Consider the following 23,640-nt stretch of genomic DNA (forward strand, 5'->3'; position numbering starts at 1 on the left):
CAATAGCACACAACTTCAGGAAATGAGACATCCAGCAACATTTTTCCATGGGGGACTTCTCCGTCTTTTGCAGAACGAATTTGTTTCTCCACGTCTTGGGACATGTGCACAAGTGGATCAAACAGCTTCTGTCTTTAAGTTTCAAGGTCATTTTAGTGCTTGGAGAATAAATGACTAGGAATAAACTATAGGAAGTAATACTGGGATGAGACTTGTTTAGCTAGAATGTAAATAGTCAAGTTAATTTGAAGAGTGACTCTGGTAAACACCCAATACTACTCATGTCTCTGAAAGTAGTACTTTTGCATTCATCAACCTCTTTACCTGCTACCTTTTTTATAAGTATACTTGATAAAAGAGATTGGTTTTTCTCTCTCAGTTTTGCTGAGATAGGCTGCGTTTTGTTGAGTGTTGATTTACTTCTTGAACCTTTGCTTGCATAGTGGTCAGTGGCATTATAAACTCTAACTTGTGCACAATCGAGCTGAGCCGTTGTCTGTGTGGATGGGAGGGGGAGAGCTGTCTGAGGGTCAGGTCTCTCTCTGCACTAAAGAAAAACACATCTCATTTGCTGCACTTGCATGTTACTGCTTTGTTAAAAACAAAGCCTAGTTCAAGGCTGAGCTTGAAACTTGAGCCCCTTTCTTACAATGAAGTCATAGTCATCTCTGAAAGATCAGAGCTAAGGATTTGCCTCTATTTTAAGAGGTATTGCTTTCTTTATCAAGTGTTTGCCAGGTAAATATTTAGCAAGGGAGACTCCCGTTACTATTACATTCTGCTTTTTTACTTTGCTTAACAATTTTGAAAGTAATAAAATAACAAGCCCACTCTTATGCTTGTACAAGTAGAAGCTGAAGGTCAAATGAGAATAAATTTGGTACAAGCTTTGCAGCTGATGAGCTGTTGAACATACTTTTACACATACCTTGGTCAGTCAGAGCTTGCATGTGCTGGGCTGACCACACAGGTGTGAAGACCAGCCACGTGCAGGCTCTGACAGTCTCTCTCTAGGTGTCCTGGTTTCAAGAAATACAAATCTGAACTACAGTGGAAAAAGAATTCCATTTCCAAAGGGAAGGAAGATCCTTCTACCAAGGTGGAGACAGGCATGCCCAAGGACCCAGAGGTACCGAGCGGAGGATCATCACTTGTTGCAGAAAGCTCTGCAGCTGCTGTGGTGTCACTGGGGACTGCAGAGCCTGGACTGGTTAATCCAGCTTTTGAGGAGACCGAAGAAGGTGAGAGTAATGGAAAATGTAATTATGTAATTACCGTTTATCATATAAAAATGAGGTAATTATCCTGGGCGATTCAATTTTTAAAGTGTCCCCAACATTCTTATATATCCTCAACGCTATTCAGCCATCAGCAGCTATTGGAGTAATCTCTGTCCTCAACTTGTCCTTGAGCAGAAGGGAGATGTGCATTAGGTGTGGCAGGATTACAGACCTGTCAGTGCAAAACAATTTGGAGAATCTCTGTTAGACTGCAGTGAATATTTGCAGTGTTCATTGCAGAAATGAACATCTCTGTCAATGTGAGCACTTACAGCACTTGCAGAAGCAAAATAATTTAATTAGTAATTGGGAAATGTTCTAGATTCTTCCTAGGAGAAGTTAAGAATACTCAGTCGGTTTCCTGGAGTGGTCATACTTTCTTAGCACAAGCCTGTGTGCATAGTGTAACTTGGTTTCTGGGTTGACAGTCACTAACTCTTGCAGATAAAAGTAACCTGGTTCACTGAAGTGAACCTCCACTTCAGTACAGAACCACTGTTGGAAGGCAGCAGCGGAGAAATCTGGGCCCTGTTTCACAGCTATTCTCAGTTTCCAAGGATGCAGATGCTGGAGCGGGCAACTACTGTGCCTGTGCCTGAGCTAAGGCACAGGTCAGTTTACTTCTCTGGTAGCCTCTTCCCAAAGAATGCTTGGTGCAGTTTTGCATCTCTCATGACCCAGCTGCTGTTCACCCTGACAGGCAGCGTGCTTGACTTCGTTAGAGCTATGGGCCTGCCTAAATGCCGTGGTGCTCGTTGGGTTAATATGACACGCTAACAACAACTTTCATCTTCAAAGTGTCTGAGGAGCATTGCTTAGTCTTCAGTATGCTACGAATAGGCAAACATTGCTCCTGTTTTGCAGCGGGGTTGGGAAAAGAGGAGGAAAGGAAATTAGAGAATGGAAGTTGCACAGCAGAGCAGTAATTACAGCTCAGTTGTCCTCTTTTCTAATGGACATTGTGGAATTTGGTGTTTGTGATGTGTGCACTTCTGGTAGGCCAGCTGTCGCTGCAGGAAAATATATCTCTAAAGGGTAATTGAAACAGATTGAATGTGGTCCTTGGAGCAAGTCCAGAGGAAGCCGTGGAGATGATCTGGGAGCTGATGTACCTCCTGTACGAGGACAGGCTGAGAGAGTTGGGGTTTGGGGTTTTTTCAGCCCGGAGAAGAGAAGGCTCTGGGGAGACCTTAGAGCAGCTTCCAGTCCTGAAAGGGGCTCCAGGAAAGCTGGGGAGGAGCTCTTGATCATGGAGGCCAGGATGGGGGGAATGGTTTTCAGCTGCAAGAGGGGAGATTGAGATGAGATTTTAGGAAGAAATGTTTTGCTGTGAGGGTGGGGAGGCCCTGGCCCAGGTTGCCCAGAGCAGTGGTGGCTGCCCCATCCCTGGAGGGGTTCCAGGCCAGGTTGGATGGGGCTTGGAGCCCCTGATCCAGTGGGAGGTGTCCCTGCCCATGGCAGGGGGTGGAATTGGATGGGCTTTAAGGTCCCTTCCAACCCAAACCATTCTGTGATGCTATGATTTATAATAAAACCCTAGAAATAGTAATGGAAGAGTTTAAATTTGCCATGAGCTCAGAGAAGATGAGAAACGTTATGGAGAAACTGTGAAGAAACAGGGGCTTTTAAAAGACCTCTTCTGTCCACTCCTAATAGCTGCTTTCCCTTCACATGCTACTTTGAGCCCAGCCTGCCAGTGTTATAAATCTTGTGGTGCTATGTGGAGGAAAATTCTATTAATGGGTTGGTTTTTCCCTCTTCAATTTCCCCATTCAGACCTTCCCCAGAGAACCAGTCTTGTGGCTGAAACAAACACAATTGAAATTCACCGAGAAGACCCAGAGGAAGAGCTGGGGATGAGGATAGTTGGGGGTAAAGACACTCCACTAGGAAACATTGTTGTTCAGGAAGTCTTGCGGGATTCTGTCATTGCTGTGGATGGAAGAATAGCACCAGGGGACCATATTCTTGAGGTATGTAAAACCCGTCCTTTTGAGAGTCCCATTGCTTCTCTGGACTTTAGATGCTGTCTGGTTGAGGAGAGTTGCCTAGGAAAGCTGGGAAATCTCTACAGCTGAGAGTTTTAAAGCACTGATCAGACTTGTATGTCAGCAGCATTGTGTATCTGCTGGGGCCAAGAGTCAGATTTTTGAGGTTCCTCTCCTATTCCTCGCATATTTGATAGTTTTCCAGAAATGTAGACCATTCTGGATAAAGTAAAAAAAAAAATCTCTCTGAGAAACTTCATACAGGAGCATTGTTTCTCTCCAAAGGACTCTGCTCTACTTAGGAAGTCTTATAATTGCTTGCTCTGCTCTATTGCTTAAGCTGCATATTCAGAATGGGCAGGTCCAAAGTTTAAGACCTTATGACTTGAAGTAAGCATCAGATATGTAATGTGAGTAATGAAGAGCACCATCCTCATACCAGGCTAACCCAGGGCCAGATGGAGTCCCCAGATTAATCACACTGCCTTACAGTGGGCTAATTGAGGTGACGGAAGCTTGTATGCAGCAGCACAGCCTACTTGCAGCAAGAACTGTTAGCACCTCCAAGCGACAGCTGCCTAGTCATTTGACAAGCCATAAAGACCGCATTGTCCTGTTGGACTGTGGACTGGCAGCCCCACATGCACGAGTAGCCAATATGATCTTTGAGTTGCTTTCTTAGATCTTAGTAACTTCTGGTTTATCCAGTTGAATTGTACATGCCTCAGTCTTGACTGGGCTGTAAATAGGGCAGGTCCCCCACAGTAGCCCTGTTTACATCCTAAAAGAGGACTGCACCTGGTCTTACGTGACAACAGGCAAAGCAAAAGATAGCTTCTCAGAGTTACTTGGTAAAAGCATGATTAGGCTGATGATTCCAGCAGCTGTGGACAAATCTGCAGCTTGAGTGTGAGGGAGGGTGGTATTCGATTTCTCTTCCAAGTGTGTATTGAACCCTAGAAGTTAAGGGAAATCAGCTCTGCGTTGCCATGGGATGGATGCAGTGATTTAATATTTTGCAGTCTTAGATTTGTTAGTTATGTGAGTTGTCCTGCCTTGTCCTTGTCCTCAGCTATTCACCAGCAATTATGGTCTAACTTCATCTGCTTTCTGCATTCTGCTTTAGAAAATTCTGCTGTCTAATGTGCGTCAGAAGCAGCTGCCTCAGTCACGGCGTTGCACAGGGAGTCGTACATCCTGTCTCCAACTTCGTGATGTTCTGCACTGTGGACAACGCTTACATTATGGAGGTTCTGATTAGTGACTCTGGTTTGTTTGTCTTTCTAGGTGAATGGTGTCAACATCAGCAGTGTGACTCACTGCCAAGCTGTCTCCTTCCTGCGCCACCCAGGTCCTGTTCTCCACCTCATGGTCCTGCAGGAGAAGATTTTTTCCAATAAGACTGCACAGCAGGATTCCACTTCTGCTGCCAGTCGGGAAGTGATCCATGTTACCTTGATAAAGAGAGACCGAGCTGAACCCTTGGGAATCAAACTGATCAGGAAGACAGATGAGGCAGGGATTTTTATTCTAGATCTGTTAGAGGGAGGATTGGCAGCCAAAAATGGAAAGCTGAGTCGGAATGACAGAGTCCTGTCAATAAACGGCCAGGATTTGAGGCAAGGAACACCTGAGGCTGCTGCGCAGATAATCCAGGTAATTTATGAGATAGGGAGGTTGTAGGGCTAATGACTCCGCAGCTGTCTGCGTGGATGGCAGGGCTCCTGTTCTGACCCAAGGAGCAAGCCGCATTCCCTGAAATATGTCTTTGGGAAAGTGACTTCCCTGTGGATGTGTGGGAAGCACTGCTTCCAAGTGAAGATAAACATGAAGAGTGGGAATCCATCGTGAGTCACCTCTGACGAGTCTGAAGCGCGGCAGTTGCTCACGGCACTTCAGTTCAGCTTAAGGCAATTGGATCTCCTTTGTGCTGTGGTGTTTGGAGTCTTCCTTGCAGCGTGAATATTGGTATGCACTGTGTAGGTACAAGGAGAGATTAGGACAGCTGCTTGTACTTCAAGCAGTCAAACTAAAGACGTTTGCTGGGAGATGCAATAGACTGGCAGCACAGAAGAGAACCCTTTTGACTGATCTTTCTCCCCATTTTTACCTAGTTTGGGGAAGGAAATCTAGAAAACAGCATGAGGCACCTCAGACTAAAAACATTGTAAACCACTAAGTGGGCAGAAGAGAAATGGTCACTCCCTGCGTGATAGGAATGTGCTGCTATTGTAGCATGCCAGATGTTCTGGTGAAATGAATGAGCAAGAAATTTTAGATTAAGGATTGAGGATTGTTACGTGTGCAGCAGAAATCATGTAGATCAGTTTAAATTCTTTATCTTTCTAGACCTGGAGATGACTCCAGTTTTTTTTTTTTCCTAAAGATCCCGACACAATACATCTCATCACATACTGTTTATATCCCGGAAAGGACCGGAGGTCAGCAGAGTGAGAGGGAGCCAGTTCTCTTCCTGGCAATCAGCACAGGAGTGCAGTGGCGTGGGAGAAAAGGAAAGAAAGAGCAGAGTTCCAGTACTCAGATCCTTTTTTATGTCATAGATGTGATTCCTTTCTGTGGTCTCTGGGAATTTTGTTTGCATCCCATTAAGTGCTGCTCTATTTCCTTTGTAATGTGCAAGTATAAACTCTTATATGATGAGTTCTTTCTTGATCCCACTGAAATCAGTAACCAAAGTCTTCGACCTGGCTTCAGTGGGTTTTAGGATTGAGTTCCTTTTGAAGTGGTATTTGTGTAAAACTGCGACAGTCTTCCAAACGTGATCTCTGTTCATCTGAGTGCTAATTCGAATTCTTGGTTAAATGTAATTTTAATTTTGATTGCAAACCATTTGCAATCTACCCATATTGTAAGGTACCATTCACAGCTCTATAGATACATCTGCACATCTGTAGGTCCTGTGCATAGTCTGGTACCCCTGGCTGAAGGGGAGGGTGAATCTTCATCTTAGGACATGATGTATGCAATATATTTTATTAAGACATGGATACATGCCAACTTGTCTGGAAAAAAATTGCTCTACCTCAAGTGACTTTGGAGGCAAGAAGCTTTAAATTCTGTTTCAGAAAACAAAACTCACCTGCACTAGTTTTAAAAAGACAGAAAACCCCAGAGCAGTTGATGCAGTCCTTCTTCCAAGGCCAGAGAGTTCACTGCTGCCAGGGAGCTGTGGCACCAGGGAAACGGGGTCCCATAACAAGAAGTGAGGGTGGCAGCTGTACTTCTCTTTTCGATTGCAGGAAATGTCCCAAGTGTGCATACGCCTTCCTTCACTGGAGTCCTTCACAATAAGGGTTTGCCAAACTTATCTGAGCTTACAAGCCACATTAGAAGAGCAGTGACAATAGCAAATACTCTCCCTGTATTCTACCAAGGCCAGCTGTACAGCTCGTTAAATGTTAGTTGGCAGCAATTTTAGACAAAAGGCCACATCTTCAGGTACTGTGGGAAAAAAATGGGTGGGAGATGTGGAACAATAGGCATGGTGCATCAGCTGGGAGGGAAAGAGCTTGAATGAGTTTCTTTCCAATAAAAGAAAAAGCATACAGTACTCATATCATGGGTCACCCGTCATGTAGAGCATTCAGCATTCTTGGTTATTTGTACTGAAGTGGGATTAGGAATTTATCATCCCTTTCCACTTCCTCTTGTTTGGCACTTGTAGGGGAGAAAGGCATGAGTGAAGCCTGTCTCTACTCCTGTTCCTTCTGACTAACGCTTGCTAGTTCTGTTTTTCTTTTCACCAGAGGACTCCGTGGTGCTTCACAAAACCCCTTGTATCACATTGCACAGCCCTGTTTCAGACTGTAGAAACCCATGCCAACACTTCTCTCTCCATGAGAAAATGACAGGGGCCGTCCGTAATTTCTAGTTTATTTTTCTATCTGATTTATTTACCCATTTTTTGTTTTGCCTGGCAGAGCACTGAATCACGAGTCAACTTTGTGGTCCTGAGGCAGCCAGGCTTACAGCTGTCAGAGCCGGTGGAAGAGAGCAGCACATCCAACAGCAGCAGCAGCAGCAGCAATAGAGGAAGTCCAGTGCACCATCGGAGACGACTAGATCAGAATCACTACAGACGAAAATCTAACTACCAGAAGGCAAGTTTTGTAAAGAGCAGCAAAATTGCTGGTTATTCTTAGTCTTAGACCGCTTGGTCAGATCTGTTACATTTGCTGTGTGATGGTGATTTATCACATGAGACGGATGATTGTCTCCATTTCTTCCTGAGCTGTTGAAAAGCAGAAGGTTCGTGGCTTTTGGTACTGGACAACTGTATGTTTGTTATCTAGTGTGAAACACAGATATTGGAAAAAATACGTCAAAATTCCTTCACATGTCTCTAATGTTGATGCATAAGCAGTGTTTAATCCTTCCTACTCTGGAAAGGGCAATGGGACATTTACCATCCATGAAACACTTGACTTGCTTCTTGGCGTCCATCAAGCACAACATGTTCAGAGTATTGCACAATGACACCAATTCATGCTTCTGGTTTGGAGCCAGAGGGATTTGTGGTACAGAAGGAGAAACTACACATGTTACACTGTATGGCTTGTGTTGCATCTGCCATCCATTTGCATATTATAAGAAACAGGATGAGCATAAAGAGAATCGCCAGTGTCTTGTATCTGGTGAGATTTGCTCTACATTTAGAGCTTCCATTTGAGTGCGAAAACTTGCTAGAACTGCTTAGACTTCTAAATGTCTCTGGAGTTTAGTTAATAGCTGTCAGAAATGACTGGCACATGGTTCCTTGATTTAAATCTTAGAACATAGTTTACATGTAGTTTCTGCAGTGTATACTATAATAGGTGCTTTCGCTGCAGCCTGAACACGTAGTCGTCACATGAGAGAGCATTTGATTGCTTGATATGAATGGCCTTGAAATGAGTTGGCAGCTTGTTCTTCAGTGCAGAATTGTTCTCCTCAGAGAGAGCATCTCTACAGCAAATGAACGTGGCATCGTTAGGAGAGCAGTGCCTCAGTTGTGGTGATGTCACTTTGGAAATACAGGGTAGTATTTCTATGCAGAGCAAGCACATTAGAAGCTGCATTTGCCATCTAGCAACATTCCCAAAATGTTCTGGATCAAAGATGCAAGATGGTCTGCTATCTTCTTCCAGAACTGGGCTTCCCATGTTAATTGCATTAATGAAGCTGCATTTTGTACTGTCTTTCCTTTGTAGGACTTACCTCAGGGATACACAAGTCATGAAAAGATAGTTGCAATAAAAAAGGAACCAAAGGAATCTTTAGGAATAACAATTGGAGGTGGAAGGGATAACAAAAACAAGCTCCCTATCTATGTAACTAGTGTTCAGCCGATTGGATGCCTCTTCAGGGACGGCAGAATCAAGCGAGGTAAGGAGGTTCGCAGACCCTTTATCTTTCAGGAAGCATTTGGGTTTTTTTTTTTGTTGAGCAAAAGTTGGACACTAAAGTGGGGCTGGAACAGGATTCCACGTGAGACCTTAAGGCAGAAATGGGCTTCACAGCAAGAGGTCCATAATAATACTATCTTATTTAATCAACAGGAGATGTACTTTTGAGCGTAAATGGCATTGATTTGACTCAGCTGAACTACTATGAAGCTGTCTCAGCACTGAAATCTAATGCAGCTTCCCACTCAGTTGTACTGAAGGCCTTGGAAATCGTTTCATTGAACTCAACAGAACAGTCTCTGGACATCAAGGAGCAAGGATTCAGCTGGTCTCCCCTCTGGATCACCTGGCTCGGATTGCCTAGGTACGTTTGTTTGTGACGGTACAGAGATTTGCTTAATCGCAGAGCTGACTTTCACTCAAACACTAGAAATTAATTGCTTGGTTGGTTGGCTTGGAAGCATTTATGGTATTCTCATCTCGCTCTAAGGCAGTGGAATGCCTTATTTGTCAAGGAGATCACAGTATAATGAATGCGTAAGAAACTTGCACTGCTTTTCATGGTGTGACCAATGGTTCCTCCACTTCTGTTGGACAGTAGCCATATTTCAGAAGTTCCTGAAACCCTTTTTTCTAAGAGTACTGACACAGACAATAAAAAGTATAGATTTGGGATTTGAGGCACTGAGTTGACACATAGTCAACATAGATACAGACTGCTGAAATATCATTAACTGAAATCACTCTGTGTCTCTTCCTGGATTGCGTAACAGAAGCCAACAGATGCCTGTGCCGTTTTAGAGTTTTGAATCCCGTTATCTCAGTTAGGAACAGGCGTTCTTCCTGTATGATTCTATTTGGCTGTCGTAATTGTGTCATCTTTAGCACGAAGCAGAAATGATTCTTAATAGTTGAGTTGCTGCAAGGCTTTTGGATTGTAGACTTAGCCAAATTTTAGCAGCAATGTGGTAAGCTCCAGATGACAGAGCAGAGGCTTTTGAAAGCTTGAATTTCTGCCTCCTTCCTGGAGAGATGAACCTCTGGAGAATTGAGCTTCTTTGGGAAGCTCAGATTATTTACAGCCTTGTTTCTTGAGGCACCTGAAAGAAGAATAAATAACAAAGCCTCTGTTATGTTGCCTTTGTGTTACTTAGCAGCCTGTAACAAAACTGCCCAAGGAGGGTAGGTTTTTTTGCCTCCAGCGACTGTACCTTGGCCAGTATCCAGCCCCGTCCTACTGGTTGCTCCCCCAGGGAATCAACCCATCTGTTCTGGGCAGGCCTGGGATGAACTGGCCAAAGCTGCACCTGGACAGCCCAAACCTGAGTGCAAGCCCTCAGACGCTGGCTGGGGTTTGTTCCTCATATGTGCTCCTGTGGTGAAGTACAAGGCAAAGCCCAGCTGGACTTTCTCTCTTCTTCCTTTTCCAGTGTATTTGGCTATCTGTCAGCTCGCACCTTTCTCACACCTTCTGCTGCACAGACTGCAGTCCACTCTTTGCTCTTTGATCACCCTTTGTTTCAAGAGCCTACAGACATTACGTGCCATTTAACGCACTGCTTGAAATTCTATGGCTGCTGGCATTAATGTTGGCTCCCCTTCATTTAATGGTTACTGCACCTTGCTACTGAAGAAAGGAACAATGGTTTTGCGTAGCCTTTCTGCTCTTCAGTCTTCTTTTCTTACACTGACCTGAATTCAGGCATATGAATTTGTCTGCCATTCTTCTGTGGGTGTGAGGGTGGTTAGGAGGCACAAAAGAGGGTTTCAGGATCTGACAAAATCTTCTTTCTTGTTTCCGATAGTAAAAGTTGCTGTGATTTTTGTGTTCCCTCACTCATTTTCCCATCTGCTCACAGTAAGATCTGGTAGCGATTAGCCAGATGTCCACAGAGTGACTGATTTCCCTAAAGCCACTAAGAATCTGCCTTTTTCAGCTAAACAATATATCTATATTTGAGATTGTAGCTGCCACAATCAACTTATTTTTAATTATTGCTGAGAATCCATAAACTGAAATGACACCCTTGTTTGTCACCTGAGAACGCTCAGAGAGCCTCTGTGCTAGCACTTCAGTTTGGCTCAGGAATGCACTCTGGAAGCGAGAATCCCAGTTATCCTCACTTGCTGTTTTAACTCACATCGCAGAGAGGTCTAGCCCAAACTGGGTTCCTTTCAAATGGGGCTAAACTGCTGCAGAAGAAGGCTCACTGCACTCTGGCACAAACAGACATGAACACTATCCTGGGCTGCATCAAATGAAGCTTCGACAGAAGGTCAAGGGAGGTGATTCTCCCCCTCTATTCTCCTCTTCTGAGACCTCATCTGGAGGATTGTGTGCAGTTCTGGAATCCTCAACAGAACAAGGAGGTGGAGCTGTTGGAATGGGTCCAGAGGAGGGCTACCGAGATGATCTGAGGGCTGGAGCGCCTCCCGTATGGGAACGTTTACAAAGGCTTGTAGTGATAGGACAAGGGGCAATAGGTATAAACTGGAGAGGGGCAGATTTAGGCTTGAGATAAAGAATAATTTCTTCACGATGAGAGTGGTGAGGCCCTGGCCCAGGTTGCCCAGAGCAGTGGTGTCTGCCCCATCCCTGGAGAGGTTCAAGGCCAGGTTGGATGGGCCTTGGGCAGCCTGAGCCAGTGGGAGGGTTGGAATGGGATGATCTTTAAGGTCTCTTCCAACTAAACTATTCTATGATTCTATGATTACAGAAAATCCCCAGAAATGTACCAAAACCGGACCCTGAGTCCTCAGGAACAGTTGTTCCACTCAGATCTGTTCCTTTTGGGCTGCCCTGCTAAAGCGGACATAGCCTCAGGGAGCCCCTGCAGCCCACACTGCAGAACTGGGGTTATGGGCTGGGGCGCTCGCTGTTGCAGAAGGGTTTTAGGAGGAAAATTACAGCCCCAGTCCTGTACCTCTCTTGGTTAACAGAAGGAATAACACGAGCATCTCAGTCACGTTCTTCCTAAAGGAAAACTACTCTGCGGTCCTAAGGGTACCTCCACACCACAGCATTTGGTGTGTAAGCTTGGTGCATCTTCCACCTCTGATATGGGCAGTGCTGCACACTTCCACTGACGCAAACATCCCTGGAAGAGGGACAGTGTAGTAATATTTTCTGTCCACCAGTATTGGCTGTTCTGAACCAGGTGACTGTAGCTTTCTCGCATTTTTTGTCTGGAAGACAACGGTGAGTAGCTCTGCTGTTGTTGTAAACTTAGTCCTTCTCCACTCTTGGCTTTGTTATTACTTGGTGGCAGTGAGCGTTCCAGGTATGCTAATACTTATTGTTGCGGAATGGTTATCATCGTCATGTATGTGTCACAGAAGACAGTGTGTCCTAATTCATTGCGTACTGAACCCTAAAGATACCAGAAATACTAAGTTTATGGATTGATTTATCTGTTCTCTGCAAAAGCTGTGACTCTCGAACCAATAACGACGCACAGTGTGGCTTATGGGTAATTTTTGGGGCATGGAAAAGCAGTTTTCCTCCTGCCTTTTTCCTTGAGGTTTATCTGAAGCTGGTCTCCATAAAGCCTGAGCTCTTCCTGCCACAACAGTGAGGTGCTCCCTGCCCTGGCCCCACCGAAACGGCTCACTCCCTCAGCTCTGAGCGGGATGCACAACTGCAGACTCAGTAGTATGTTTGTCAGAATAAAACTTGCACCTTTACTTTCTGCAAAGTCTAAAATTCTTTCCCCACAGTCATTTTCCACTGTAGTAAATTAACGTTTCTCTTCCTAAAACATCTTTTTCGTACAGAAAACTTGTTTTCTAGTGAACAGCCTTTTCCAGCTTTTCGAGAATGTATCTAATGTTTTTATTTATGTTCTGTGCTGATGTAGTGCCTGCCACTCCTGCTCTCTGGGCTTTTTTCTTGCACTAGATGCCATATAGAATCATAGAATAGTTTGGTTAGAAAGGACCTTAAAGCCCATCCAGTTCCACCTCCCTGCCATGGGCAGGGACACCTCCCACTGGATCAGGCTGCCCAAGGCCCATCCAACCTGGCCTGGAACACCTCCAGGGATGGGGCAGCCACCACTGCTCTGGGCAACCTGGGCCAGGGCCTCACCGCTCTCATGGTGAAGAAATTCCTCCTTATGTTTAGTCTAAATCTGCCCCTCTCCAGTTTACACCCATTGCCCTTCTATCACTCCAAGCTTTGTAAACAGTCCCTCCCGAGCTTTCTTGTAGCCCCTTTCAGCACTGGAAGCTGCTCTAAGGTCTCCTCTGAGCCTTCTCTTCTCCAGACTGAACAACCTCAACTCTCTCAGCCTGTCCTCGTATGGAAGGTGCTCCAGCCCTCAGATCATCTTTGTAGCCTCCTCTGGACCTGTTCCAACAGCTCCATCTCCTTCTTCTGTTGAGGATTCCAGAACTGGACACAATCCTCCAGGTGAGGTCTTCCGAGAGAGGAATAGAAGGGCATATACATTTCTATAGCTGTGCTTCTACACTTGCGTAGTACCCGTAGAATAAAACCATGCAGATGCTGGTAAGCTAGAGCTGGGTCTTTTAGCATTTGTGTGTGAAGAACTCATAGAAAAGTGAATTATGGTTTGGAGGTAGATAATTGGATCTTTTTCTGAGTGAGAAGTTATCCGAGAAGGCTTTTGAAATCTGAAACTCATCTGCAAACTGCTAAGGCAAAGCCCTCGAGGTAAAAACGTTTATTAGGAAAAGTTTAGCTGCTGGAATACCTCGGTAGGGTGATCAGCAGCAGTTTCAGGCAGTGCAGCTCTGGCAGTGCCCTGGTGCCAGGATGTAACCTGACTGTGAGTATGCGAGCTGCTTGCCTGCACTTCTGCCGCACCTTTCCAGATGCCTCGCAAAGGCTGTGATGTCTTTGCTGCAACCTCGAGGAGCAAATGCCGTTAGCACTTACCTACCCATTATTCTGCTCCCCTCTGAGAAACCAGACCTCAGTGGCTGACATCCAAACCCAGTGGTCTGGGACCTCTCTGAGGAGCCCAGGATCTCACTGTACACAGCAGTCTGGGGCGTAGGTCCTGCGGGGAAGACCTCTCACACTCCCATTTGGTAGATGGTAGAAGAAAGGCTGCCCTACCTCCTATGTTTGCTTGCCATCAGTGATACATAGCTGCTGAAGGCCTTCCTTGTACCAACCATGGAGCGTACAGATGGAATAAAAAAGCTGGATTACCAATAGTTGCATGGGTGTAACAGCAGTTCACAGTTAATTTTAGTCACTAGTACTGTGCGTCTTCATTAGCAGAATTCTCTGAGTTATTGATTAATCTTTAGGTCACAAAAACCCTCTAGAGAAATGGTAATTTTCTGCTAACTCTTGAACTAGCCTTAACGACACTGAGATTTCTGAAGGACTGGCATCTTCAGATGCAGCCCTGCAGAAAATGACTGCATCTGAAGGGGTGCTGGTTGATGAGAAGCTCAACATGAGCTGGCAATGTGCACTCACAGCCCAGAAACCAACCGTGTCCTGAGCTGCATCAAAAGAAGCGTGGCCAGCAGGGCGAGGGAGGGGATTCTGCCCCTCTGTTTCTCTCTCGTAAGACCTCACCTGGAGGATTGTGTCCAGTTCTGGAATCCTCAACAGAAGAAGGAGATGGAGCTGTTGGAACAGGTCCAGAGGAGAGCTACAAAGATGATCCGAGGGCTGGAGCACCTTCCATAGGAAGACAGGCTGAGAGAGTTGGGGTTGTTCAGCCTGGAGAAGAGAAGGCTCCGAGGAGACCTGATAGTGACCTTCCAGTACCTGAAGGGGCTACAAGAAAGCTGGAGAGGGACTGTTTACAAAGGCTTGGAGTGATAGGACGAGGGGCAATGGGTATAAAATGGAGAGGGGCAGATTTAGACTGGACAAAAAGGGGAATTTCCTCTATAAAAAGAGGAATTTTCTTCTATGAGAGTGGTGAGGCCCTGGCCCAGGTTGCCCAGAGCAGTGGTGTCTGCCCCGTCCCTGGAGGTGTTCCAGGCCAGGTTGGATGGGCCTTGGGCAGCCTGATCCCGTGGGAGGTGTCCCTGCCCATGGCAGGGGGTTGGAACTGGATGGGCTTTAAGGTCCTTTCTAACCAAACTATTCTATGATTCTATGTGATTATCCCTGGAGCACACCCTGCAGAGGGGTTGCCTCATGTCCTTAAAAAAGGAAAATAAATACAAGGCTGTTACACAGCTTTGCTTTCTGCAAGGGGAAACATCAGCTTCTGACCAGGTGGTTTTCCTTGAGGGACACTCATAAGCACTCTCTGGTTTTGACTGTGCCTGTCTCCACAGCTACCTTCACTGCTGTCAGGATATTGTCCTTAGTAAAGGAAACTTGGAAACCTGGGGCTTCAGCATTGTTGGAGGCTTTGAGGAAAGCAAAGGAAATCAGCCATTCTTCATCAAAACCATAGTGCCTGGGACTCCTGCCTTCCGAGACAGGAAACTGAGGTAAGTATGAGCTGCCCTGTGGGTCTCTCTGTGTGTCTGAACACTACTCAGGGCAGCATTTTACTGCGGGGCTGGCTTCTACCCTTTTAACTAGCAGAGCAAAACATTAATCACTGCTGATTCTTAGACTCTCACTCATGTAGCTTACTTGCACACTGTTACTAAAGCTGTAACAAACTAAATCTTATATTAGGGAGTTTGGGTTTCTCTATAAAGGTGTAATTAAAAGGAATTAACAGTTATGTTTTAAAAGGCTATAAAGTTTTAATTGAATAATTAGATAAAAGTAGAAAGGGGATGTTTGAAGTGAATCTTGGGAGGTTCCAGAGAACACAATCTCCTGGATTAGGAAAAGTATCCCAGTGGAAGAATCAAAAGCCCTCCTGTGCAGGAAACTTAAAACGAGCTTTGCTGACCTGGTTACTAATCATGGTGAGTGAATAGGGGAGCCAGAGAACTCCACAGGACATCCCTGCAGAGTTATCTCTGGGAACCAACAGAGCCGGCTTCTCAGCAAGCATGCAGCGGGCTTCAAGCGCAGGTGCAGTGCTGTAGACAGAACTGAGGCTGCTGTCTTGAGGGGACACAGTTTGAGTGCAGGTAGCTGGGTTTGCTCCTCTGAAATGGGTGTAAAAGAGCAGAGCTGGGTCAGAGCCTTGGTGGGAGGAGTGGGGCCAGCCGGGTTCCCATTTGAGTGCCAGGACAGTGGCTTGGTGCGCCACAACGGCAGCACTGGAACCTCTGCTATGTTGCTTCAGTGCTGTCAGCACTTCCCCATAGCAGTGGCCGGGCAAGTGATGATGACCGCAATTATCAGCACAGATGTGTTTTCTCTAACCTCCCCCTCTGTTGCCTGGCCAGCTGGTCACGCTGCTGGTGACCTTTCCTGCTGTGTCACTCGAGGACTAGCAGCGTCCTCCCTTGCCCTCTTTGACTTAGAAGTGAAAATGTTGCTTCAACAAAGAGTTGATGGCCTTAGCTCAGGATGCTCTAGGTGACCTTGGGGGTCCTAGGACAGCGTTAACAATGAAATAAGTCCTAATAAGCATGTTTCTTGTCTTCTGATTAGGTGTGGTGATGAAATAGTGGCAGTAAATGGAGTGCCAGCAATAGGAATGAGCAACTCGGAACTCATCCCAGTGCTGAAGGAGCAAAGGAACAAAATCACCCTTACTGTGGTGTCCTGGCCAGGAAGCCTCGTGTGAAAGCTCAAGCGAAAAACACCACAGTTCCAGGTATCAGACCTCAGCTGTCCATCACACAGAGCTCAGCCTGTGGTGGATAAAGCGAGGGAATGCTGAACTCACGCTGCACAGCGTATTGCTATGCGAGACTGTTAGGGTCCTTTTTGCAGGCAATATTTCTCTACCGTGCTGAGGTTATCAACAAATCTGGTTGTTGGACTCAAAGTAACGGGTAATCTGAACAGTTGTTGTAGCTTCCTGGGCTCATTAAAGCTCTTCAGGATTGCTGTGGCAGAGAATGCTCTTTTTCCAGCGTTTCTCTACAAATTGCCTTTGAGGTGCTTTTCTCAGTTTTGGAGCTCTGCTTTCCATTCCATGGTTTGAACAGGATAAAACAACTATGACTGTCATTTCCCTGCTCATTTAACACTGATCTCTGACTGCCATTCTTGGACACTCAGTCATGTTATATGTGCGGGTAAAAGCCACTGATAACACTGTAAGGGGACCCAGTCAAGTGGTTCTGTAGCTCCCAGTCTTGCTATTGTTAGGTTACTGACACCTAATGAATGTGTTTATACATCAAAAAACCCCTATAGTTAAAAGGGTCTCCTAGCTGAAGAGCTGCGTGGTGAGCTGTGTTGGCCTCTGTGAAGGTCCTATCACCAGGCAGCTGTTGTGAATCATGATTTAGGATCCTGCCGACTATGCCAATTTGTCATAAACGGGTGACTTAGACTGCTTGAAGAACCACTGTCAAAGGTGTGAGCAGAAGTGGTTTCACTGTTAAAAATCATACTTTTACCACATGGTATTTCAGAGTTCAGTAGCAAGGTTCACTCTGCTGCACAAAGGTTGTAGCAAGGACTCAAAGTTATCAAGACAAATCACAAAGTTAAGCAGGATATCGGGCGCTTACCAAAGATCTGCTGTTGTGAAAGCCCTCTCACCCTTGAGCACCCTGGAGGGTCCCTGTGCAAGGGGAGCTCAGCACCATGCAGGGAGAACCCCAGGCAGGCTCACTCAGGCTGCTGTATTTATGGGCTAAAGTGGCTGGCTTGTAGTCAAATTACATGTGATGGAAAAAGCCTGGGCAAGACTCTTTGTCCACACAACCTCCTTTGTTCCTTGATAAAGGAGCTGTGGAAGAGTCACCCGCTATTCATGCGTTAGCTGCATGATTGGTGCCCCAAACTCATTTGCCTTTATGCCGCTTGCAGAGAACAGGTTGTTCTCAGAGTTCTCAGCCTGGTTATAGCTCAGGCCTTTTGCTCCTTTGGAGCCTCTATCAAACTACTGCCAGTTTGGTTAAGGAGTGCAACTGTCACAGTAGCCAGGGATAAGGCACTGTTTAATTTTCATCCCCTTCCTCAGGCTGGCTTCCCTAGCTTTAGGACTTGATAAAATGACCGGCTTTTCCCAGAGAAAAGAGATCATTCTGTAAACAGGTGTTATAAGAAACCTCAATCTGGGATGCTGCCTTACTTGTACAAGTTCCTTGGTGATGAGATGCAGCATTAAGGTAGGTTGGGGGCAGGATGTACCCCACACGGCACCTGCACTGTCAGGCACCGAGATGAGTTCCAGCAGCTCTGCTCAGGTCCCTCCTGCAGCTGGAGCAAGCGCTCACCTTACTGGAGCGGGGTAAGCTCAACATGTTATACCGACTGTGGGAAATGCACTGCCTCGAGAGGGGCCCTGCGTGCCCACCACATCCCCTGTAGAGTTAAAATTTGGAATAACAGAACTGAACGCAAGGCGGGTTGGTTTGACCTACGATGCCTTGCCAAGCTCGTGCCTGGGCAGTCCACATGGAACAGTTCCCTTTTCTTAAGAAGGTTGTTAATCAGCAGTAAAAATGACAGGTCTTTCTCAAACCAGGTTGCAGTAAGCGCTGTGTTTCCTCTTACGCCTCTTCTGCTCCACCTTTTACGGGCCAGCTCAGATTATCAGAACCAGAGTAGTTTCTCTCTCCTGTAGAGAGGCTGCCCAGAGGGAACGTTTAATTCCCTGTTGCTGTAACTGACTGCAGGTCATGCCCGTCACTGTCGAAGCAGTGCTTTTCTTAGGGCTGGCTGCTCTGTAATCTGATGTTCCTGCAGAGCAGAGCTGTTCCTTGCTGGGCGATGCAGGCGTTCACGCATGGTGCCTTCCCTTCCTTTGGCTGGTATGTAGCACAGCCTGCGATCAGGCTCCAAAGCTTCCCTGGCACACAGTGCTTTGGCTGGGTGATAAACTCCGCTGCGGGCTGCGCATGTGGCCCGCTGGGCTCCTGAGTACTGAGAGCAAAGTCAGGAGTCAGAAAGTGCCTGTGGAAAACAAGGCACTCAGCCTGTCTGACACAAAGAACAGGCATATCCAAAGTGATGCTTATCTCTTTCCAATCAATGTGCGGAATCAGTGCCTGGTATGGGACAGTAAATGTTTCTGTAGGTGGAGAAGGCAATTCCTGCTAAGCAGTCCCAACTGTCACTCGAGTGCTGTGCAGCAGGAAAAGGCCATGCAGCTGCGTCAGACAGGTTCTGCAGTGTGGTTTTTCCTATTACTCCATCTTGTTTCAAGGTGCCTTTATTTTCACCAAAATGTCTTAGCGATGTAAGCATTTCCAAGATCAGTGTGTGAAAAGATGTTAAATTTGTTTTGATGCCTTTATAAATTATTGTGATATTACAAATTATAAATTATTGTGATATTGGGAGGTGGTCGAGTCCCCTTCACTGGAGGTGTTTAAGGGACAGGTGAACGAGGTGCTGAGGGGCATGGTTTAGGGAGTGTTAGGAATGGTTGGACTCGATGACCCAGTGGGTCCCTTCCAACCTGGTGATTCTATGATTCTATGGATCCTGGGTGTGTTTTAACAATTTCCTCCCAGTGTATCAGCTGCTAATGTCACCAGAAAGGTCACCTCGGCGTCAGGCCCTTCTCCAACAAACTGACCTTGTGAGGCAGGAAAGAGCGCAGTCGTCTTCTGCTTCTCCGGGGAAAGAGGCTGGACTGTCCTATGGCTGTGACTAGGAAGAAGACCTGGGCAAAAGTAACCCCTGCACCCCCATCCCCTCAGCTGTGCCCGGGCTCCTGGCTGCAGCCCACGAGTGCCTGTGAGGCTCAGTAGCACCTGGACTGCAAAGCTGACCTAGGGAATAACACAAGCTTCATTTATTGAGGCTTAACTCTCTGACTGAGCGTGCTGCACAGCCACTCCGGGACAATGCTGGGGCTGCCACTGCTGCTCCCAGAGGAGCTTCATGTCCAAGTGGAGGGCTGGGTTAGCTTGTGGCATGACTGCTACCACAGTGCAGGCAGCACAGAATAGACCTGTCTGAAGGGGCAGCATCTGATGATCCAGGAGACATCATTGCCATTCAGTGCGTGCTGCACAACAGCAATGGAGTCAGCCCCTCTCCTCCTTAGTGCAGCCTCTCGCGTGCTGGCAGGAGCTGGAGGACTGGACTGATCCCTTACATTTCTCTCCACTTTGAGCTGGCTGGCATTTGGGTAATGAGACTTGTGAAGTGCTCATCTTCAGCTCTCAGCGACACTTGGCACCTGGAGCACTCAGCGCTGCACAGGCCCCTTTTTTCCTTTCCAGCTTGGGTCCCAGACAAACACTGATGCCACCAGCCCAAGAACCATCTCTGGAAGCAGAGGGTGGGCACATTGGTCTTTGCGCAGCAGACAAGTGTGTTTCCACAGGGCAGGCACCAAACAGTTTTGATTTCTCCTCTGCCCATGCTGTGCCACAAATGGATAAAAGCAGGTTCATCCCAAGTTCCTGCAAGCTCCTGGGCAATGCCATCTGAAACCAACCATCCGGAGCCCGGAGCTGTGCCAGGAGCTTTCCCCTCACTCCGTCACGCAGCACCAGAAGCAGTGGTTCCTGAAGCTGCCTCTCAGTGTGGCACAGCTGTCCTCAGCCCATGCCCACACAGGCGACTGATAAGAGATCCTTGTCCCCAAACCATGGTGTTCCACCACAACTCCGACGTGGCTGGAGAGGGAGGGATGCTGTGAAGCCCGATTCTAGGCTCTGTCCTTTAACTCTGGTTGGGTGCACACCAATATCCCAAAACACATTTAAAAAGTTACATTAAAAAAAAATGAGCAAAACCCTCACTCTTTTTTCTCCCCATAGGGTTTGCAGTTGATGGCTCAAACACTGTCACACAGAGCATTACCATTGCACTGTACTGGCTCGGGTCCCTCAGGCTGAGCTTCATGTAACACCTGGACGTGCACGATTACAATACAAAAAAACCCATGTAGAATTTCAGAACCGTACTATTTTATAGCAAAGATTTAATACAGTTTTAAATACCAAGTCAAAGTAGTGGAAGATACTTTAAAAATTTAGTCAGAACCAACTAAAGAGAAACTCATGCTTGTCCTACAGGTCCCCCGCCAGCTTCCCACTTAGGTGGAAACGGGATGGAACTATTTTTGCAATGGATAACAAAAGAGTTGGGTTTGAAGTCTCTGCACACACACATGACAGCTTCTCGGAGCTGTCAGAGCACAGCAGAACCCTGCAGGAAAAGCAGCTCCTTGCATGCTGCCTGTTGGCCAAGGAGGAACCAGAAGTTTTTGTAGCGATAAAGGAATTTATTTGGGGATGAAACTTTTCACTACTAGAAGCCAGGCTCTAAGCTGGCTCTCAGAATCTAAATCACACTTTTCTTTGGACAATAAATTTCAAGTTGCACTTACTGTCCTATTTTTGAAAAAGGAATGACGATGACAAAAAATAACAAAATCCTATCACCTAAATGCGTTAGTTTCAGCTGAAGCCATCTTCCATCAGAAACCATAGGATCTGTTAGAGCACAGTTCCCCCTAGGAATGTGTATGAGGAGCTCAGTGCTCTGTATTCTACAACTGCTGAAAAAAACAACTGTATCAAAAAACAACAACTGTATCAAAAAACAACACCAAAAAAAAAAAAAAATGGTTTAACTGCCTGTGCAGCCTGGGCTCCAACAACCACCCTGTGCTGCACCGCTCACCCAGAGTCAGCCTCGCCTCCTGGGGGGAAAACATCATCAACCCGCAAAGCACAACAGCACCGATGCCTCGCTGCTTCCAAAGGAGCTGAGGGCTGGCAGTCGCTGAGGTTACTCCTTGGCATCCTGCTCCTCTCCCTCCTGGGCGCCGTCTTCACTGGCCTCCTTCTCCTCTTTGTTCCGCTTGTTCTTTTTGTGCTTGTGGCGCCGATGGCTCTCCCCCTCCTCGCTCTCGTGTTGCTTGCTGGGAAGGGGAAGGAAGGGGAGCAGAAAGTCACCTTAGAGTCTGCATCAGCACAGAGAGACCCAAACACACCGACTCGACAGCAGGTGTGGGGACAGAGCACTTGGATCTGACAGATCAGGAGCGCTGAGGGCATCACTGTGCTGCTGAAAGACTTCATTGTGTTTACTCGGGACAATCTGAGATCAGCTGTGGCTGCAGCAAGGGCAAGTTATGTAAACCACTGGAGATGGCTGCATTACACCACACGGTACCTCAGCACACCAGAACTGCTGTCAGAAGAATCACAGAGTGGTTTGGAAGGGTCCTTAAAGCCCATCCAGTTCCAACCCCCCCTGCCATGGGCATGGACGCCACCCAATGGATCAGGGGCTCCAAGCCCCATCCAACCTGGCCTTGAACCCCGTCAGGGATGGGGCAGCCACCACTGCTCTGGGCAACCTGGGCCAGGGCCTCCCCACCCTCACAGCAAAATGTTTCTTCCCGAGTTCTGATCTCAATCTCCCTTCTTTCAGCTGGAAACCGTTCCCTTCATCCTCTCCCTGCCTTCCCTGATCAAGAGCCCCTCCCCAGCTTTCCTGGAGCCCCTTTCAGCACTGGAAGCTGCTCTAAGGTCTCCCTGCAGTCTTCTCTTCTCCAGATGGACAACCCCAACTCTCTCAGCTTGTCCTTGTATTTGATATCTGTGTGTCTTTCCCATTCCTAAGGGAGCTCTTAACAATTTTGACACATCTCAAGCTTCAATGCGAAGCACTGAGGCTGCTGAGAGAAAGAGTCCTAAACCAGAGAGGTGTGGAAACTTTCGTTCCTCTGAACATCCATGGACTGGAGGCAAGAAAACGACCAATGTAGCTATAGAAACGTGGCTTTCCTAAGGGGAGGCAGAGCATGTTTCTGCTTCTGCTTACTCATAAATAATCTGGCACTTCACTAGCTTTATACTTTAAAACCTCTCTGCCTCCTTCCCCTCAACCCCGTGCCGTTTTCCAGATGCAGCTGGATGGCTGTAGGCGTTCATGAAGGATTTCTGTGATGTGGGAGTAACTCTGACCAGGCCATTCGTGCCTCCAAGCCCTGCATCTCCTGAGCCAGCGGCACGCACAGTGCTCATGACACAGCCCACAGCCCCCAAGATCAGCATTGGCCTCCTATCAGGGAAGGAGGGGAGCTCTGGGTTCACGTACTCTGGCTCTTGGTTCCCCCTGGGAGGAGATCGGCTGCTGCTTTTCAAGCACGCAGCAATTTCTCCTCACAGGCTGAAATCTGAGTCAGCTCTCCAATGCTGGCCAAGTGGGAAGATGGCAGAATTCAAACAGAGCACAGAAGACAGGAAAAAGCAGATACATTGATTGCAGGGAGATGTATGGTGACACCGCACGGACACCCAGCTCCACGAACAGGGAGACGTGGATGGGGAAGAAAAATCCCTGCCATAGCTGGAACACTGGGTCAGTGGCAGAGGCACCAAACTGGCTGAAACACTGAAACTCTGGCTGGGAAGCTCCTGGCTTCAAGTAGTTTTCTGACTTGCTTAATAAATGGGTTTAGAGTGATTAGAGTAAGAAAACAAAAAGGCCACTGTCTCTCCTCCCCACATCTCCAGCTGCTGTGTGGACAGCAGTGCAGTGGTGGCTTACACTTACACAACAGGACTGGCCCTTCAGCCTCGTCAATTTGAACTGGAAACTACAACAAAACCTTTCTTCTTTCTGCAGATGCCTTCAACAGGCTTAGATCTCCAAGTGCCTTAGGAGGGACTCTTACACACACTCTCAGGATCCCTCTGTTTGCTTCAGCTAACAAACACTTCCATCCTACTACTTTCAGCAAGACAGAGCACCTGTGTGTAGTTTAAGATCATCATCAACCTCACTATCGGAAACACTGGGCATGGAGCTCTGACCAGGCTGTGCTCAGCTTCCTGCTCCAAGGGGAGATTTCAGGTTACAGGCTGAAGAAACCTCTTCTCTTCCGCATAACACCACACACTACCAAAAGTGCATGCTTCTGTTATGGGTTTGCGTTTTACTTTGTGTTTACTTTCTTAACAGTGGGAGTTAAGCCATTCTGATGTTTAGCACAGGTTAACCTCTCCTTTGTCAATCAGTGC

At 46.9% G+C, this 23,640-nt stretch overlaps 2 protein-coding genes across 5 annotated transcripts in view; one reads left to right on the plus strand and one right to left on the minus strand.

Moving 5' to 3' along the window:
* Positions 1–18,857, plus strand: part of LOC104063989 (ligand of Numb protein X 2) — a 34,475-nt gene extending 15,618 nt beyond the window's left edge. For all 3 annotated transcript variants that reach the window (XM_009566276.2, XM_054075515.1, XM_054075517.1), the window contains exons 3-10: positions 1,015–1,241; positions 3,057–3,253; positions 4,556–4,924; positions 7,210–7,389; positions 8,479–8,653; positions 8,827–9,037; positions 14,947–15,105; positions 16,175–18,857. In XM_009566276.2, the coding sequence (XP_009564571.2) occupies positions 1,015–1,241; positions 3,057–3,253; positions 4,556–4,924; positions 7,210–7,389; positions 8,479–8,653; positions 8,827–9,037; positions 14,947–15,105; positions 16,175–16,310 (1,654 nt within the window). In that variant the 3' untranslated portion in view covers positions 16,311–18,857. The remainder of the gene's footprint in view (positions 1–1,014; positions 1,242–3,056; positions 3,254–4,555; positions 4,925–7,209; positions 7,390–8,478; positions 8,654–8,826; positions 9,038–14,946; positions 15,106–16,174) is intronic.
* Positions 18,858–20,613: 1,756 nt separating this feature from the next.
* Positions 20,614–23,640, minus strand: part of LOC104063993 (pre-mRNA 3'-end-processing factor FIP1) — a 36,487-nt gene continuing 33,460 nt past the window's right edge. The window contains exon 16 of one of the 2 annotated variants that reach the window (XM_054075518.1): positions 20,614–21,530. In XM_054075518.1, the coding sequence (XP_053931493.1) occupies positions 21,398–21,530 (133 nt within the window). In that variant the 3' untranslated portion in view covers positions 20,614–21,397. The remainder of the gene's footprint in view (positions 21,531–23,640) is intronic. The other variant, XM_054075519.1, reaches the window with a different exon arrangement.

The sequence above is a fragment of the Cuculus canorus genome, chromosome 10, assembly GCF_017976375.1.
Source record: "Cuculus canorus isolate bCucCan1 chromosome 10, bCucCan1.pri, whole genome shotgun sequence".
Classification (NCBI taxonomy): Eukaryota; Metazoa; Chordata; class Aves; order Cuculiformes; family Cuculidae; genus Cuculus; species Cuculus canorus.